General features: G+C 44.7%; 1 protein-coding gene across 2 annotated transcripts; it reads right to left on the minus strand.

Moving 5' to 3' along the window:
- Nucleotides 1-1939: 1939 nt before the first annotated feature.
- Nucleotides 1940-16636, minus strand: ca5a (carbonic anhydrase Va). Of its 2 annotated transcripts, none has more exons than XM_076042875.1 (8): nucleotides 16123-16636; nucleotides 11893-12090; nucleotides 10817-10935; nucleotides 9305-9400; nucleotides 8983-9045; nucleotides 7514-7672; nucleotides 3387-5633; nucleotides 1940-3344 (listed from the first exon to the last, which is right to left on the minus strand). In XM_076042875.1, exons 1-7 carry the CDS (start codon nucleotides 16262-16264, stop codon nucleotides 5460-5462), a joined length of 951 nt encoding a protein of 316 aa, XP_075898990.1. In that variant the 5' UTR covers nucleotides 16265-16636; the 3' UTR covers nucleotides 1940-3344; nucleotides 3387-5459. The 2 variants fall into 2 exon arrangements, with proteins under 2 accessions (XP_075898990.1, XP_075898991.1); XM_076042876.1 differs by lacking the exon at nucleotides 16123-16636 and adding an exon at nucleotides 12226-12370.
- Nucleotides 16637-18100: the final 1464 nt, after the last annotated feature.

Genomic DNA, 18100 nt, shown 5'->3' on the forward strand with positions numbered 1-18100 from the left:
GCACAGTCCAGTGTGCACAAGTCTAAACAAGGATCACTTGGATGGAAGTCCATTGTCCGAAATACTTGAAGTTCCAAACAAACACATCAGAGACTCCGAAGCGCACAAAGATGGGTAAAACGGGAGGTTGGACGAGGGGGGAAGAGCAGGTGGGGAGTTCAGCGGATGGAGCGGGGGGCCTCTCATTGTGTGTTCCTGTTTATACCTCGGCCTGTATAGACAACTGGAGGAGACTGTGGGCCGTCACTCTACAAGGAGTCTTTTTCAAGAACAGTACAGCAGGAATACAAGAATGTGCCTTCTTTATCTTCTTTTCATCTCTCTGCACCCTTCATGGACAGGAAACATGTCACTATTGCGCTGAGCACACTGAGGCTCATTTCAATAGAAAGGCATGTCTGTGTACACGCCTGAAGCCAATTTGGAAATACTCATTTGGAGCTGCATCACGCTTCACAGGTAGTGAGACAACTCCTGCAGAGCGAGTTCACTGAGAAACTGGAAAGCAGATCCTAAATCCTGCTCGAGTGATAATATGCTTTCATTTCTTATCTGATGGAGGCTATTTGAACCTCCCCATTTACGTTCTCACTCTTTTCTCTGCAGCTACTTGAAAGGCGGCGGTAGTTCTGTGAGGACATGCAGGCCATCTGATCCCAAGCGCTGGATAGGAGATCAAGGTCCAGCTTTCCTTAGGATAGAGACTTTAGCAGTCTATCACACTAAGAGGAACAGGCTAAAACATCACAAACTGGTGCTGTTCATAATTTGTCCAAGACAGAGAAGCTCTCAAAGCAGGAACTCAAACCTACCATGAACATACAGATCTGTGATCTACAAGCCTATATACACTCCCCATAAGCAGACAGGGCCATTGGACCTCCAAGTAGGATTTATGGAAAATGTATGAAGTTCACGCGAGTGATCTCACAGTATGAGAGTAGTGCATTTAAAATAGAAGGACGTGATAGAAATGACTTCATTCCTAACAATTTGTTGAAACAAAACCTAAGAACAATGTTGAGTTTACCACAAGAAAGAATGTCAATGTCTCAATAATTTATGTTCAGTCTCAGTCCCCATGATGAGTGAGGACCGTTTAAATACAACTTGTCACTGAATTGGAACTTTTACTTTTTGGAACCAATTTACTTTTGGTTAATCCATTGTGATTTTTGCTGTTAACTGACTGGCAGTTAGTACTGAAACACTGAATAGTTGAAAATTTGCAATTTTAAAGTTTGACAAATTTCAAATCAAGTTCACCTGGAAATGTCACACACAGCGTTTTGGGTCCGTTAACTAGAATCTGAAGGTCGAGTGTCATGACCATGGCTTCACCCTACAAAGACTATAAAAAAACATTTAATGGTAAAGCAAAGTCCCAATTCAGTTCAGTTGTTTACATGTTATTTTTTTCCCCATTCTACAAAGACGCTTCTCAAAACACAGTTCAAAGAGTCAGGGTCTCCACTCAGTCTGTCACTCATACAATCGGGGGAAGACCAGTGCAGACTGACCGGGGTGTTCCTGTGGACCCCGGCCCCGCTCCTCTGCAGCCAAGCACAATAAACACCTGCAGAACGCTTGGCCCCAATCCCACGTCTTTGGTTTCAAGCAGGTGGGAGACCCGATCGCATCCAACCATGTTGACAGTGCGGCTGCAGTGTAAACATCCCACCCTCTGAAACCGAGGCGTCTGGGTGGGGGCCCTGCTTGTACATCCCCTCCTCTGTCAGGGGGCTTCAAAGGTATCTGTGGGAATAGGGAGTGTGGGGGTTGACAGTGGGGCGGAGGCCAGCTTTTGTTTCTCGGACAGGTCCAGCCTTGACCGGCAGAGCAGTGGGGGCAGTTTATGGAAGAGCACTGTTTCCAGGTTTCACATTTCAGCCAGGTGTGAAGTCTACACAGGTGCAACAAAACACAGATCACACAAATACATCTTTAGCAACACAATACTTTATTTCTTATTTCATTAATCATTAAATCAGCTTTACAATGTTATTATGCGAAGGGTTGTTTTTGTTGGACCACATTTCCACCCTCATAGGCGGCGGTCTGCTGTTTCTGTATGTTTCCCGTTGCACAGCTGGATGGGGACACTATATGCGAGGCATCCAGGTGGAGCATACCATTCTCAGAGGGGAGAGGGGCCGAGTTGAGCCCTATGGGGCAGGAATGTTCCTCCAAACAAATAAACGGCTGAAATATGCACTGCATATAGAGTCCATAAGAACGAAACAACGACGACTCACATCTGCTAGAAAATGGAAAAACACCTCGCGACGGGGGGGGGGGGGGGGGGAAGACAAGCGTTGAGGGAAAAAAGGGACAGGACATTTTAAAGTTGGAAATAGGAACAAAATCCAGCAGCATTTAAAAATTAAAAAAGAATCTCGTTAAGTGCCATCGGCTGTTTAGATTACATTGACCGTTGAACAGCCAATCAGATCGATCAATCAGCATTTGAACTCTGTTATTGCATTCAAAGTTTTGGAAAGAAGGCAGAAAACTGTAACTTATCATGAGAGACGTGAAGGCAGAGCGGTGATGGATGGATGGATAGATAGATAGATGGATGGATGGATGGATGGTGGAGTATGAAACTTTTTATGGCGACCGTATCAGCAGGAAATCCTTTGTGGACACAGGTGTAATTATGAGGGTTGACCTAGAGGCAGTTAGTTGGGGGCAGGGCCTTTCCTGTTGCCCAAAAGGCAGGGGCAGCACCGGATCTCTTTTGCCCGAGAAAAGAACCTTGACTAGTGTTGGCGGCAGCACGTTAGCGCACGACTATTTCGAGGCAGAATGGCGACTGTGAATAAAGTATCTGATCAAATGCATCTCTAAAAACACAAGTTTAGAAGGCATTTGAGTGAAGGCGGAAGGGAGTGTCTCGACTTTACAAAGCAAAGTCCCAGCGGCGACACTGTAAATTATTGAATCACTTTCAAGGAAATGGAACAAATAGAAGAATTACACAACATTTCAACTCTTCCAGACTCCTCACATTCCAAATCACGAGAGCAAGGCAACATTTCAACACCCCTCCAAACAAAAAAAATGATTCGACCTCTGTGACAATCTTACACATATGAATGAACTATAAACTACATCCAGTAAAATCGTTCGTAGTGTGGCCACCTGCTGGGAGCCCCGGGGGGGGGGGGGGGTCGAGGGGCGACGCCAGCGTCCGCGCAGGAGGGTAGGAGCCGTGTTTCAAAGGAGTGGGGAGAGCGAGCTCGGAGCGCTGTATTGTCACACAGGAATCATGGAGACAAGCGTTACCCCGCTGCCCAAACTGCTCACGGTCAAGTAGTGGCAGTAGACGTGACCCTAAACCTCTCATCTGTTCCTTTCACGCTTGGCGCGCTGTGTCGAGCGACGCGCTGAGTTCCTTGACGCAGCGTTAAAAGATGTAAAACGGAGACGCGCTGAGAAAAATGTGGCCGTAAATGATGCCAGGTTACGCAAGTTTGCTCTCGATTGCAGGGTTCCAACGCATTTTCAAGTGCCGCTCTGCTCAGTTTCCTGTTCCTGACCTCATTTGGTTGTGAAACCGTTGGCTGCCTGCTGCAGACACGAAGAGTATCGCCAAACCAGTGGAAGCTGGGAGGCGAAATCAAGAACGAGGCCATTGGTCTGGTAACTGGTAAGTATTCTAATTTTAGAGTAGTATTAGAGGACCAAATTAAAAGTTTGAAACATGAATGGTGGAAATAAGAAAGCCGGCAGGGACACCGGACCTTGAAGAGACTGAGGCATCGAGGAAGAAAAAAAATCTCTTCAGTTTACGTGGTTCGCCTCCAAAAAGTCCAGAGAATGTTTGGCCTGGTGTAGAGGCCTTTAATTAACCAATTCCCACAAAGCCCACTCGAGGCAAAACTAAAAAAAGATCGGGGGCAAATCGTCACAGCAAGATCGGACATGCGTGTAAGTGCGGAGGGACTCAAAGGATCTGATGCATCTCAGCTGGACTGCAAGAGAAGGTTTTGGTTTTTTCTTTGGTTGAACAGTTTTACATGTGCTGGAACTGATAGTCGTACTTGTTTCCCAGGAAGAAAATGACCTGATGAAATGAATACAGAATGGAACTGCTACACATCAGATGAAATATCTGCTTGGCGGCAGACACACACAGCTGTTGTGGTCAGCGCTCCTACCAACAGTCCATTAATATCGTCTGACTCAAATTCTACAGTGTAATAAACAGCGCACACATGCTGATTTTCCTCCTCAGCATCACATTTAGCATTACACCACATCAATAATTAGATAAACCAGGGGGGAAACAAGAACACCGCGAAGCTGCCAGACTTCCAGAGTCCCACTGATTTCCAGATTGGCCAGGCCGGCCTGATAACCATCTCCTTTATAAAACGCCTCTGTGACCATTTCTGTCCTTTCTTGACCTCAACACAATGTCACCTGAGCCTGGACTGTTTAAACAACAACCAACCAACCAACCAATTAGAGGTCAGAGCCAAATGGAACAGATCGTATCACAGATGCAGCAACAACAAAAAAAAAAAACATTTAAAAAAAAAAAAAAAAAAAAAACTACCCAGCACATTTAAGGCACTGTGGTTATGATTCTTAAAACCTCAGCTTTACAGAAAAAAAAAGGAACTTCTGTTAAAGAAAAAAAATGCATGTGCTTCCGGAACCAGGTGCGTTTTTGTGCATAACAGTAACATATTTGACAGTTCTGAGCGGGAGGGCCAAGGCTCCTCCTTAAGTGTTTGGTGTTTCTGAATGTCAGACGTATTGCATGCATGATAATAATCTCTTTGTAACAGATGAAGAAAATATACATTCTGTCTTTAAAATTCATTTAAGAAAAATGTTGTTATTAAAAAAAATAAAAATAAAACAAATAATGATGAACCCAACATGCTACCACACAGGTTTAAAAAAAAAAAATGATACCAAGGTACAAAAGCCTTCTTGAAATGAGACGTATTGTGAGATGGACTCACTCCAGAGGCACAAGAAGAATCTCTTGGACTTTCTGCTGTAAACAAGCAGCAGCTCTGGTCTTCTGCTGTGGTAAGATGGCAGAGCAGACTCTCTGCTGTAGTGCCAAGAGTGCTTTTTCTTTGCCTGGAGCTCAGCAACCATGTTCATTCTTTTGGTGAGCAGTAGAATAAATACCATTGATGTAAAATTATTAAAACCGATTTTCCCAACACAACAATCTTCCCTTATATATCACCGGTATTTAAAAGCGTCCTTCCAGTTACAGTGTAAATGGTCCACTGGCCACTTTCGGCACAACTTTTGTGTTTCTTCCTTGCGTGGAAACCGTGGATGACTTGGAGGTGGAGCGCAGCACGCGCGTTTGAACGAACCAATGAAAAAAAAAAAAAAAGTTCTGGCTCTGGCTCTGGCACTGGCACTGGGCCGGCGAGCAGGTTGCTGCACGTCTTCCGGCCGCCTGGCAGGCAGGCAGGCAGGCGTTAGTGGGGGAGGGGCTGGTCACCTGGAGCAGACGGCTCCTCCTGCAGGAAGGGGCTGAAGGAGGAGCGGACGGTGCGGCCGCAGAGGGGCTGCTGCACGCGGAAGTTGTTCACCATGCTCTTCTGCACCTCCTCCTCGGCCGAGGTGAAGAGCAGGCTGCGAAACACGGCCAGCTGCCAGAGAGGGAGGGACGGAGGGAGAGAGTGGGAGAGAGTGAGAGAGGGCGTGAAGAGAGAGTGAAAGGAATGCCGAGTCTAAACAGGTTTCTCCGTCACCTCTCACACACACACACACACACACACACACACACACACACACACACACACACACACACACACACACACACACACACACACACACACACACACACACACACACACACACCCTTCACAAATAGCTGAGTTCAAACCGCTGGAGTTACATTTTAACAGTTCAAACTAGTGAAGTGAAAACCAAAGTTCATCAAATAAGCACAGTTTTTGTGTTCGTGTTCTTTAAAACATCTGCTATTGGACTACTTGTTTTCCTCTAGATTCCTGAGAAGCACCTGAATAACATTCAGATTGGCTCTGGTAAACTTTCAACACATATGTAACTGGTCAGTTTGGATCAAAAGGCTGCACTGGGAATCATTTTGAGGCATCGGCCACATTTTTTGGGGCATTTCTCAAATGAGGGTAGAAACCAGCAGTAATATAGACACGTGAACACTTTTGTTCATGTGTGATAATATTCAATGTGCAAATCACAGTTTGACAATCTTTATTCAAATGTCAAACGTCTGTTTGGCCGAGGTTTGTTTGGCACTGCCTACAGAGTTAATGATGCAGAGGTATGGCAGTAGAGCAAATAAGAGAAAACTTGTCGGAGTTGGAGGTTGACACCGTTGCAAAAGCAGCAGCCTGAAAAGGGAAACTGACTTACAGAATATCTTCCAACCATTCTTACAGCTATAAATGCTCGCCAGTATCCAAAAAAAAGAAAAAACAAAGTCTCTGACCCACATTTATACTAGAGGGATGAGGAGTAACATCAAGAGAATATCTCTAATCAGAGCCCCTCTGTCCTATGGTGTCTTCAGAAAGTCCTTTATCCCAAAGGCCATTGGCATTCCTAAGTCAACAAAGTTGCTGCTTCACGTCTATAATGCTGTTTAAATTGTTATTGTGTGCCTTGTATCGCCTTATCTTATCGTGTGTATGCGATGGTGCGTCGGGCATGTGTGCCACGATGGTTTTTATGTTTTTAGCACCGTCTGTCTCCTACGTTGAGGAGTTTTATTTTAATTTTATTCTAATCTAAAAGTTTGTTTTTATTGTGTTGAGTTGAGCTGAGCTTCAAGTGACAGCTTTTTAAATAGTATAGTGTGTGGACTGCATATCGACAACCAACACTCTATTGTATTTATTTATTTATTTTACAAATACAATAAAAAGTCCTTCTCTGTAGCTCGGTGTGATCATAAATTGGACGACAAGTGTTGCAAGTTCAGCCATTTCAAGGCAGGTTTGACCAGAGTAGGGTCATGTGTGCTGGTTTGAGTTCAGTTCAGTTTGTCTTGTTCAAATACGGACGTTTGTGCCGATGTCATGGATTCCAGCACAGCAAACAGATTATAAATTCATTTTTGCTCCTTCACATTGGAAAGTTTGACGTGTGGCTGAAATGTGGAGTGTCACCGTCACTCCAGAGTGTGGCGCTATTATACACAAAAGTAGTTTTGCTGTTGTGTGTGTGTGTGTGTGTGCTTCTTTGCAGATAGTGTGCGCTTGAACTGTCTCCAGTGCAGCGCACTAAAATACAAACTGAGTCAAACACTTTGCTGGAGTTCTTTTGTTTCTGGGTCCAGATTGGAAGCATTCAAACTTCTGAATCTTTCGCATTAGACAACACGATGGACTAAAAACAATAATGAATGTGTAAATTGTGCAAAGCCTTCATTGACCACTCGTAATGTAAATATTTCATTGTCTTTACATTATTGGCGGGGTGCAGCATTTTACAAAGCCTGACCCCCATTCATGTGAAGAAATATCTGCACGGTGGCACAAACCTGGTCATGGCTGACTTCTATATGCTGCTGCATCACCATCCATGTGACCGACTCGGTCAGAGGGGGCGTCGTCAGAGAGCCGTGGTACGTCCAGTAATCATTAGTGTTGGAAGGTAACAGGCAGGCAGGGTCAAACTTGGTGAACTCCACCACGCTGCCCTGCGCGCCCAAAGGAAAAAAAAAAAAAATACAGGCACATTAGAGATGGACGTCGCACTAGTTTGAAGGATTATGGGAAGAAACCACACACAAAAATATCATTGTACACCTCTGTAGTTAAAAAAAAAAAAAAAAAAAGGAGATAAGGGAGTACAACACCATGAACATATTATTATTTTTTTTTTCATTTTAACAAGGTGACATTCAGGCAAATCTCTGTATCAGGAACCTGATTAGACCAGCGGCTGACTGTTGCATATTTGCCCTCCAAATACACACCACCAGTTAGAAGTCTGGACGCACCTTCTCGTGCAATGGTTTTTCTTTATCTCCACTCCATTCTACATTGTTGATACATATTAAAGACATCAAATATATGAGTAACTTATATGAAATTATGTAGCAAAAAAACATTGTTAAATAACTCTAAATGTTTTATATGAAGGGTGGCTATATAGAAGAAATCCAAATATGAAATGTTTTTGAGTTGAGTGTTTTGTTTACTACATAATACCATATGTTTGCTTAATTTAATGTTTTGATCCCTTAAGTGAGAATCTATGTAAATGGTCATTAAAATGAAAGAAAAACCATTGCATGAGAAAGTGTGTCCAAACTGCTGACTGGCAGCGAATGTCCTCGTAATATCCGTCTTTTTTGTGCCTGAGAGACTACAGTATCTCTCTTGAAACACTAGAGGGAGTCCATCTACAGTATGAAACATGAATGAAACAGTTAATACTATTAATACAGAACATTTAGAAAGATGTTATAAGCAACAATTTGCATGACAAAGAAGACTTTTATTTTTAATGAGTTGTTGTTTTTTTTGTGTGCGTTTCCTGAACATGAACAGAAGGCATACTGAGGGACTCCACGCTCTACCCAGCATGACATAATGCCATTCAAAATTTCTGAATCAAACCTCAGTCACTAGACTGTGACACCTGCCAGGTGACAGCCACTTTGTTTAATTAATCAAAATCTCAATATCACATAACACTTTGTCCAATACTGACGTAATTAGTGTTGAGTACTGCTTTAAAAGACAACTGAGAGTATAGAGGTATGGTTAAAATACATAAGCTAAAAAAAAAAATGGTACAAAATAATACTTTCCGTTTATGTTGTTAGCTTATTTAGTAATAGAGTGTGACTATAACCCCTAGAGGTACAAAACGGTATTTTATAACTTTGAACATTCACAAATCCTCCCTCGGATGACATTTGGCCATCTGGGACAGTGTGTGTGTGTGTGTGTGTGTGTGTGTGTGTGCATGCGGGCGCACATGCGTGCGTGCTGTGTTTACCTTGTGTCTAATTGCAGGAAGGGCGTCCACCAGTTTCTGCAAGCCTTCGTGTCTTTTTCCCACCTACACACGCATGGATGAGACTTTAATCTGGATTTTGCTCCAGCATAACCCGAAGAATCAGTGTGAACTGCACTGCCACATGAAATAGGTTTGCATCGGTTATTGCCATCACATTAACTGGATAATATCACAAGGTGGGTAAGGTTTCAGTCCTTTTTGCTACAAGTGAAATCCTGGACCTGGGTCATGAATTTCCAAGTTGCTGTTTAACATGTTTGACGTGACGAGTTAACTGAACCTTGAGCCTTGCTTTGTGTACCTTAAGAAAGACACCGATAACAGCCAGTCCATTGTCCTCCGCCACGGCCTCCTCAAACAGGCTGTACTTGTCGGAATTCCAGTGGACCAAATGGAGCTAAAAAAAAACAAAACAAATTCAATTAGCATCACTGTTGAGTGCATGTGTGTCTATATATATATATATACACACACAACATTTTTATATATATATATATATATAAATATACATTAGTTTGTTCTCAATGCCATCGTCCCCATTCCAATTATTTCTTAAATCCGTCTGTAAATTGCTGCTATTGGTTTTAAGCCTGAGGCGGCTATGAAACGTTACACATGTGAAGCAACAGATATAAAAAGCTATTCTGTGTGACACAAACACACACACACAACACATTCATAATGTTCATGGCGTAGTCACTAAGAGGCGGAACCAACTGCCCTCCATGTGACCACTGCTATGCTCCATTACACTCACAACAAGCATGTCTGGTTTATTTTCAACCACTAACAATGACAGAGGGTGTGTGTGTGTGTGTGTGTGTGTGGGTGTGTGTGACAGAGCCCAGCAGTCAGTCATGCTCTGCTCTGCTCTGCTCTTAAACATACTGTGGTTCTTCTATCACACCTCTATTTCCGCACTGTTCAACACTGCGAGGTGTCACTGGAACTGAGTTCTGTGTGATTGTTTCCTTGCAACTCAGCAGAATGAAACTGTCCATGACAAACAATTTGGATTATTCTCAGGCATTAGAGCAGAAAGGGATCCTGTCTGCAACTTTTATTAAATCATTACAAATAATTACATCCAGCAAAGAGCATTATTACTGCAGCATAAACACTGGGGCCTTTCAATAAAGAAATTGCTGCATGTAAAAGACTTGGAATCGTTTCAATATCAGGGCAGACTTGGGTTGGTTACCTTTGAAAACTATCGAGAATTAATTGATAAATTATTCAGTTACTCAAACAGTTCAACTAATTATCTATGTATATCATTTTTTTTTAATTAAATCTCAATACCCCCAATCTCTAAAGTGACACCTTTCCTTTGAAGCATCTTAGCACAATCCCATACAAAGAGCGTTTAAAGCTGAGACACAACTCAAAACATCTGGATCTAACAGACTGACTACAGATGTGGACTATCAGATGATGGATGAGATTTAACAGACGATCAATCAAATCTGGTATTTTAAATATCCACCTACCCACCCATTCCTTTCATACTACCGTTTCTCCTGCATCCAGGGGTCGTGAGTGTTGCCAGGATAAAAGTCATTGGTGCAAAAGCACTTCCAGTCGACGCTTTGATTTTCACACAGTCAATATTTCGTACAATTCTCACAGAAGCTCTTTGATACCAGGACATGTAAAGGCACGACCCTGCAGTGAAACACTGTCGAGTTTGTTTCGTGGAACGGGTACCAGCTTCGGTCAGAACATCGTCAGTGTGAGTGAGCTGCACTGTGTGGTGACTTTGCAGCTGTTGGCTTGATGTTGTCGCGCTGTGTGTATCTGTGTGCGTGTGTACCTCTGCGGGGAACAGCTTTCGGTCCACCGTGTGCTCTGAGCCCCAGGCGTTGCTCTCACCCCAGTGGAAGTGGAACTGGCACAGCCTGAATTTGTCTTGCAGGGGGCCCCCTTTCAGTGCTGCACACCACAGCAAAAAAAAAGAAAAGGGAAAAAAAAAAAGAAGGGCAGGGTACGTCACGGCATGCACAATACAATCCGTTAGGGGGAAAAAAAGAAAAGAAAAGACAGGCACTTTCTTCCATTCACTTCCTGTTGTACACTGAGGAATTGATCATACTAGTGATAACTTTAAAGAAGTGGCTGTTCAAGAACCAGCGACATAAAGATCTCTTATCATAGGCAACAATATATTTTGGGCAAGTTATACTACATCTGTAAATTATTTGTCAATGTCAGTATCGACAGATATCGCGATAAAGCACCTTTACCTGTTACAGTTTTCCATTTACAGACAGGATATGCGTTAAATCCTGCTATATTTAACTGCTTACTTGAAATGTGCACTTAATAGGCGACTTTATTCAGCGCTAGCAGGAGGAGGAGGAGGAGGTCAGAATTTAAAAAGAAGAAAAACTCCCTAAACTTACAACTGAACAAAACCATATCTGACTTCAAGGTTTAAAAAGTCAAACTGCACTTGGTCACAGGCAAATGATTTCACCACAATTACCAAAAGCACAATAGTGTGCATACACGGTACAACTGCAGAGAGGGCAGGAAACACAAGCAGGTCACATGACTGTCAGCACACCCACATGGAATTTGAGGCTTTCATCCACAGCTTTAAGTGCAGCATTGGCCGATTTCCGCCCCCCCCCTGCACCTAGTGGGTCCTTTAAGGCAGGCAGGCAGGCAGACGGGGGGGTGAGGCACGGGATAATCCCCTTGTGTGGATCAAAACATGCATTTCGCCACAGCCGGAACCCCCTTTAAATCCACTCACAGTTAAAGGGAAAGCACTTGCTCACAGTCCGTGACCCAACTCACGGGTTATTTCTTCACTTCTGATCAACTCTTAATGCGACATGCAGTCGGGTTTGAGTGCGTTTACGTGGCGGCGCCGCCGCTACTCACTCGACTTGTCGCCGGCGTCGTCGTACTCCACCAGAAAGGAGTAGCCGTTGTTCCAGATCTGCTGGCAGGTCTCCGGGTCGTACTCGGCCACCAGCGGCTTCAGCTGCTGGTCGAAGACGCTCTTGCGCACCACGATGTCGATGGGCGACTGGCGATCCCCTCCAGGTACCGCCAGGGGTCCCTGCCACATGGGATGCACTGGCGGGGAGAGGAGCGGAGAGCAGAGAGAGAGAGAGAGAGAGACAGAGAGGGAAAGGGGGAGAGATTTAAATCTCCGGAAGAGAGAGAAGGTGCGGCGGCGGCGGCAGCGATGGGGAAAACACAGAGGCCTACTGTTCATGTTGTCCTCCGCAGCTTCTTTCGCTCTTAGACAGTCCATTTTCCAAGATGGAAAAATCAGTGGCAAACAGCGGCTGGTGCAAAGAAAAACGCTAAGAAATATATATATATATATATATAAATATATATATATATATATATATATTTTTTTTTTTAAAAGATTTCAACCCTACAGTGTCTCCGCTTGACTCAGACAAAAAAAAGTCCTTCGAGCTGTGAGGAGGAACTGACTCAGAAGGGAGCAAGTGAGCGGTAATACTTCCTTCTAGAGCTCCTACATCTTCGAAAAGGAAATGATGAAAAAAAATGAATGAGAGAGAGAGAGAGAGAGAGAGAGAGAGAGAGTGAGGGGGAGGGAGGCAGAGAGAGTGTGGGAGGGAGGTAAAGAGAGAGAGAGGGAGAGAGAGAGAGAGAGAGAGAGAGAGAGCTGCACTGGCTGCTGTACAGAAAGTGACACGCGGAATGTCCTGGCACGCCCCCAGCTCTCCTCCTCAGCAGGGGAAACCAGAGCGAGACCTCTGGCAGGTCAAGCAGCCAACGTCTGTCTGCTGTCCTTGGTCCAGCTTTGGAAAACCCTGCTCAGCTTTCCCAAGAATTCCCCTTTTTCTTCTTATATTTTTAGTCGTCTTATTTTTAACTTGAAATTCAAAAAACTGAGGTCTATAGAAAATTCTCCGGAAAATCTCCAAGGAAGGAGCGAGCGTCAAATTATGTTGTCAGAGCAAACAAAAGCGTTCCTGTTTCCACCGCCTCCCACCCGCTTAGTCCCGGGAGTTTAAAGTTTCCGTCCAGGGTCGAGCTGAACGGGCCTGACTGAGAGACGACCTTCATCCTCGTCGGGTTTCAGCGTCGCCGGCCGGGGCGAGCGGGCCTCGTATTCTGTTACTCAACAGATGAGCAAATCTGTTCGTGGTCTTAATGAGAAACGGGAGGTTGTTCGGCCAGGCCGTGTGAAACTGAGACCCGCGGCTCCTCGCTCGCTGTTACTCCGCAGAGTGACGGAAAGCCAACACCAGTTTCCTCTCCCGGGGAAAGACTAGAGCGGACCGCCTGCAGCGGTGAACATTAACGGGTCCGAGTGCGAGGCAGGTGCGGCTCCGACGTTGCAAACGTTACCAGGATCAGTCAGTGAATACTTGGTGGAAACTTTCTGTTTCTGATCAGGCCACTGATAAAAAGACTCGTTGAGGTGTTTTCCAGAGACGACGAAGCAAATGGTTTGGTGTGTAAAATTTCTCAGAAGACACTCGTTCTACCATTCTTAGCTACGCTTCAAGAAAAATCTCTTTGCAGGACAGAAAATCAAATAATGACTCAGTCATATGAACTGCTTGGCTATTAACCTCCTGTGCTGAGCTATTTCTATGCAGAAAAAAGAGCCACTGTTAAAAGAGGACTCGGTTATATGCCCATCCCCCACATTGAATGGGGATGCACCAATGCCGTTACTGGTATCGGTAACGATACGGGGGTCGAGTACTCTACTCATACTCGTAAAGTACGTGCTGACACCACGACACAGAGACCAGTCGTATATGTATTTGCATGGCAATTTGGTCCAATTTGTATTTGTACTGCAACATAATTCTACAATGTTGTAATGGCCATGTCAAGTACTCAGCATCGGTAAGTAGTGAAATGCAAATACCCATACTCTACTCGTATCCATATCAGTGCATCCTAATATTGAAGAAGCGAAGACCATGCAAAACCATCCCAGGTGGGAAGATAAACCAGGAAGACGGGAACAGGGATGCACACACTGGTGTGTTTTATGTACACTGAAAACCGTTTCCACATTAAATCCTCTTATCTTCACAGGCGCAGACTTTACGATAGCAGCGACCTCACCCAAGCAGTGACTCCCATCTTGCAAGAGATCGGCCGACACGAGGTGACCGTATGCATCTTCCATGATGGTTTCGGTTCACGGATCGAAATAAGAACGGACGACATGCCGCTGTGATGCTCATGATGCAGTAAAACCGACCGAAGACACAGAGCGAAAGAGATTTCAAATAGATAACAAATTATAACAAGGACAATAAATATGTATTTGATGACTACTACTAATGTTGTGTCCAAAGTAAACATATGTTAACTATGGACACTGCAGTGATAGTGCAGTGCTCCTCCCAGCCATATAAACTCGAACTGTGCCACTGCAAACACAGCGACAGTGCAGTGCCCATAATAAGCACACAACCACAAACACATGGTGAAGCTGCGTGCTAATGTCGGACGTGCTGTTCGGTGGAGAAAAAGAAAAAAAACAACCGCCACAAGTTTTGGTGAAGAGCAAATTTAGGCTTTCTTTCAGAAGACCTCGCGAGAGCATCGGTACTCAAGCGAGTAAATGCCAGCAACTGTTCACGCTTGCTATCAGCAATATCTTTGTTCAAAACCAACGCAAAAGAGGAGAGGGTTTTCCAGGATAGGAAAACCACTTCACTTACTGTGAGACAATATGAGATGGGATGGATGGATGGATGGATGGATGACAAACACATGGAACCAATCAGAATAGTAAAGAACAGTTTATGGAATATAAAAAAAGGCCAAAACACTCTGAAGAACATGGCATGGTCACCTAATGGCAGACATCTAGTTTGAAGGAGTGTGAATGATTTCTCTGTGGAGACGCTGCCCAGAAAACATGACTTGACAAACCAGCCGTTCGACAGTTAAACAGTTTCAGTCCAATATGAACTTTGACCAAGGAAAAGGGGACCTTTAAAACAACTTCACTTCAACAATATTCAATGACAACACCTGAACGTTTGTCACCGAGTGGCGTGGGCCCAGGACGTGAACTGAACTGGCCTCGTGTAAATGGGCGTGCCGGGGAAGCTGCTCCAACTCGTCAGACAGGGTTGACAGTCTCAAATAGTTTGTTGGCAAAGACACGTAAAAATGGGAAATGACTCACAACTAAGGTCTGATAAGCATAAAGGAAGTGTTTGTTTTTTTCAACTTCCCAATTGGTCAAGATTTATCTTCTAGCACAGGGGGAAAACCTTTTGACTGGTGGGCCACATCGGGTTCCAAAATTTGACAGAGGGGGCCGTAGCAGAAGAAGATGGATGGAGTGTTTTGGTGAGCCACCTCTTCACTGAAAAACTGGATGAAACCCAGCTATTTTATGCCTTACTGACTATTAACATCATTTCTTCAAGTTCGGTTGGATTATAAAGCTAAATGGGCCTCATACGACCGCCCCATAGTTTGCTCGTGCCTGGTTATAGAATCTACGACCTATTTTCACCTCCTGCTCTGCACAAATGAGTGAGTCACAAGATCAAGAATCATTAAACCATAAAAAAAAAACACACACACACACACACACACACACACACACACCATGCCTTTCATTACACTTATAAACAACAAATTCAATTGACGCAACAGGTTCCCAAGTGGGTTAAAGGGCACGAACGTCCCCCCCCTTCTGTGCGTCAGTGGTGGGGAGCATCAGTGCCGGTGGCGGTGCTGCTGGGGAAGGGGGCAACCTGCTAACTGAACAGCCGAGTCAACAGATTCAGCGTATGACCCAAATCCAGTGAAGCGGAAAGTCCACTCCGAGCTTTCCACCACGCGCCGTGCACGTTTTCACTGTTGACAATCGGCGATTTGCTGGGGCTCAGGGGCTGTGTGTGAAACGATGGACAACCAGGGGCCTCGGAGCCAACATTAACCCGTAAGACAGCATCGCTGCTGCCGTGTACTTGGGGCAATACCACGGTCCCCGTTCAAACACCGCGGCACCACAAGCTGTTATTGTCACCAGAAAAAGTAGGAACGCAAATGTAGAAACGTGAAAATGTTTTGTTTTTTTCTCCCCCCCCCCCCCCCCCCCCCCCCCACACACACACACACCACACACTGACTTACTTTGCGACAGCACCCATTTGCTCGAGCACGCCGTCAGGTTGCATCTCCTGACGGGCGTCGTCCGGTGACTGGTGCCGTGTGCGGCGAGCCGTCGGCGGAGCTGGGAAGCCAGGGGTCTCATCAGGGCTGACAGAGTCACCATGTTGATGCAGACGGTGTAGTCTTCCGACCAAAAGCGGTGTTCACGCGACGTCGGTGGGCTGCCGACTCCTCTCGTCCGCACTCGGAGCTCACAGCTTTGCCGTTTGAGACTCGACTGACACGAGTTTGGCTTTCAGCGCAGAACCCGTTCGACATTAAAGCTGCAGTTTGTTCTTCCCTCCGGGCTCTGCCCACGACATACCGCTCGGCAGAGGCGGACGGGAGGGTGGGGGAGGGGAGGGGCACCGCCGTCACACACGTTCAAAACTGTGGCCGCGAATGCCAGCCGCTGACGCGCCGTGTCACCGCGGTCACGGTCACGGTGAAAATTGTGACCTCGCTGCGGTGGGGGGAACCGACGGGAGGTCCGCCACAGCTCGTTCTTCGAAAACAAGTTAGTCGACAGGTCGACGGGGCGAGGGGGGATAAAGGGGGCTGCGGCTGGAGCGTCGACCAATCAGAAGCCTCGCCTTGAGGGGCGTTAGCGGATGATTCTGGTGAACAACAGACGGACAGACATAACGTATCGATAACAGCGCAACTGACGCCGATCAACGACGAGACGAAAGACCAACTTTTTAGTTTTTTTTTTTTTTTTTTTAGTAGTTGTAGTTATTTGTTTTAATTAAGCAATGGTGCTTTCACAGAGTTCTGGGATAATTTACTGAGTTACGAAGAAAGTATGTTTACTGCTTTGTAATTTGGTGTATGACCTGCAGTGTGTGTGTGGGTTTTTATGTTATTGTTGGCTGACCTTGACCTTGACACACTCACCAGTAGCAATGTAGACCAATTATCTTTACTGTAGAGATGACAAAATAAAAAGTTTAGTACCATTTTTGGAGAGTGGCCTAATAGCCATGACCCTGCACATGCGAGATGAGATGTGTATGGCCCCGTTTTGTCAAAATGATGACAGTGAAGTGTCTTACCTGAAAGCATTGAAACATGGAACCTCCGATCGTCAACATCACAATCAAAGATGAGAGCTTTCAATGAAAAAAAAAGAACACATCTACCCACAAATTATTTGTTTAGTGAATGTATACTTGGCATGAGGATCATCTAAATAGTTATCCAAATAGTTGGTGACCATCATGCAAAGCATATTTTCAGTGCTGAGTATTTTGTGTTGCCTAAATCAAAACAGTTGTTCTATTATTTATTTTATATTTTTTGTTTTTGAATTATTTGACATCTTTTGAGGCAGTCAGAGCAATGCAGTCAACTCATGATTTGTCCAGGAAGCATATATGCACATATATAGTTTATATAAGTGCAACATAATAATTTCAAACATAATTTTACGCCTCAAACAAGTGTTTACAATCGAACAGCAGCAAAACTGTGGTTCTCACAGGATAAAACTACCTTGATGTTAGTTTACCAGTCTTGACGAAGAATTTAGGCCAGGTTACAGCACCCCCAGCTGTTCCATACTTGAATCAAGACAGTACTGCACTGTACTGTTAGACGCAGAGGTCAACCAGCTCCTGGCAAACCCAAGTAAGTAGTAAGTGGTCTAAGGTCAGTGGAGGAATAGGGGTGAACCAAGGAAGTGATTTAGCAGTGTTATTCCAGAGGAAATGTTCATATACACGTGCGTTACAAACTACCAGGGGAAAAAAACAAATAATGCAATATGCTTAAATGCATGTTTTTGTAATTTAGAAGACGGTGCCAATATCCATCCAGGGAGGGTTAAAGTTGGTTAATTACAGGGCTGGTATTGTCTGCCTTTGGAATGCAGGAGGAAGAACTGGAGAACCTGCACCTGTCACAAAAACACAGAAATACGAACGACAAAGATGAAGGAGATAAAGAAACAGGAGGCACC

This window comes from Nelusetta ayraudi, unplaced genomic scaffold, assembly GCF_046127955.1.
Source record: "Nelusetta ayraudi isolate G7.1 ecotype Tasmania unplaced genomic scaffold, CSIRO-AGI_Nayr_v1 ptg000071l, whole genome shotgun sequence".
Lineage (NCBI taxonomy): Eukaryota > Metazoa > Chordata > Actinopteri > Tetraodontiformes > Monacanthidae > Nelusetta > Nelusetta ayraudi.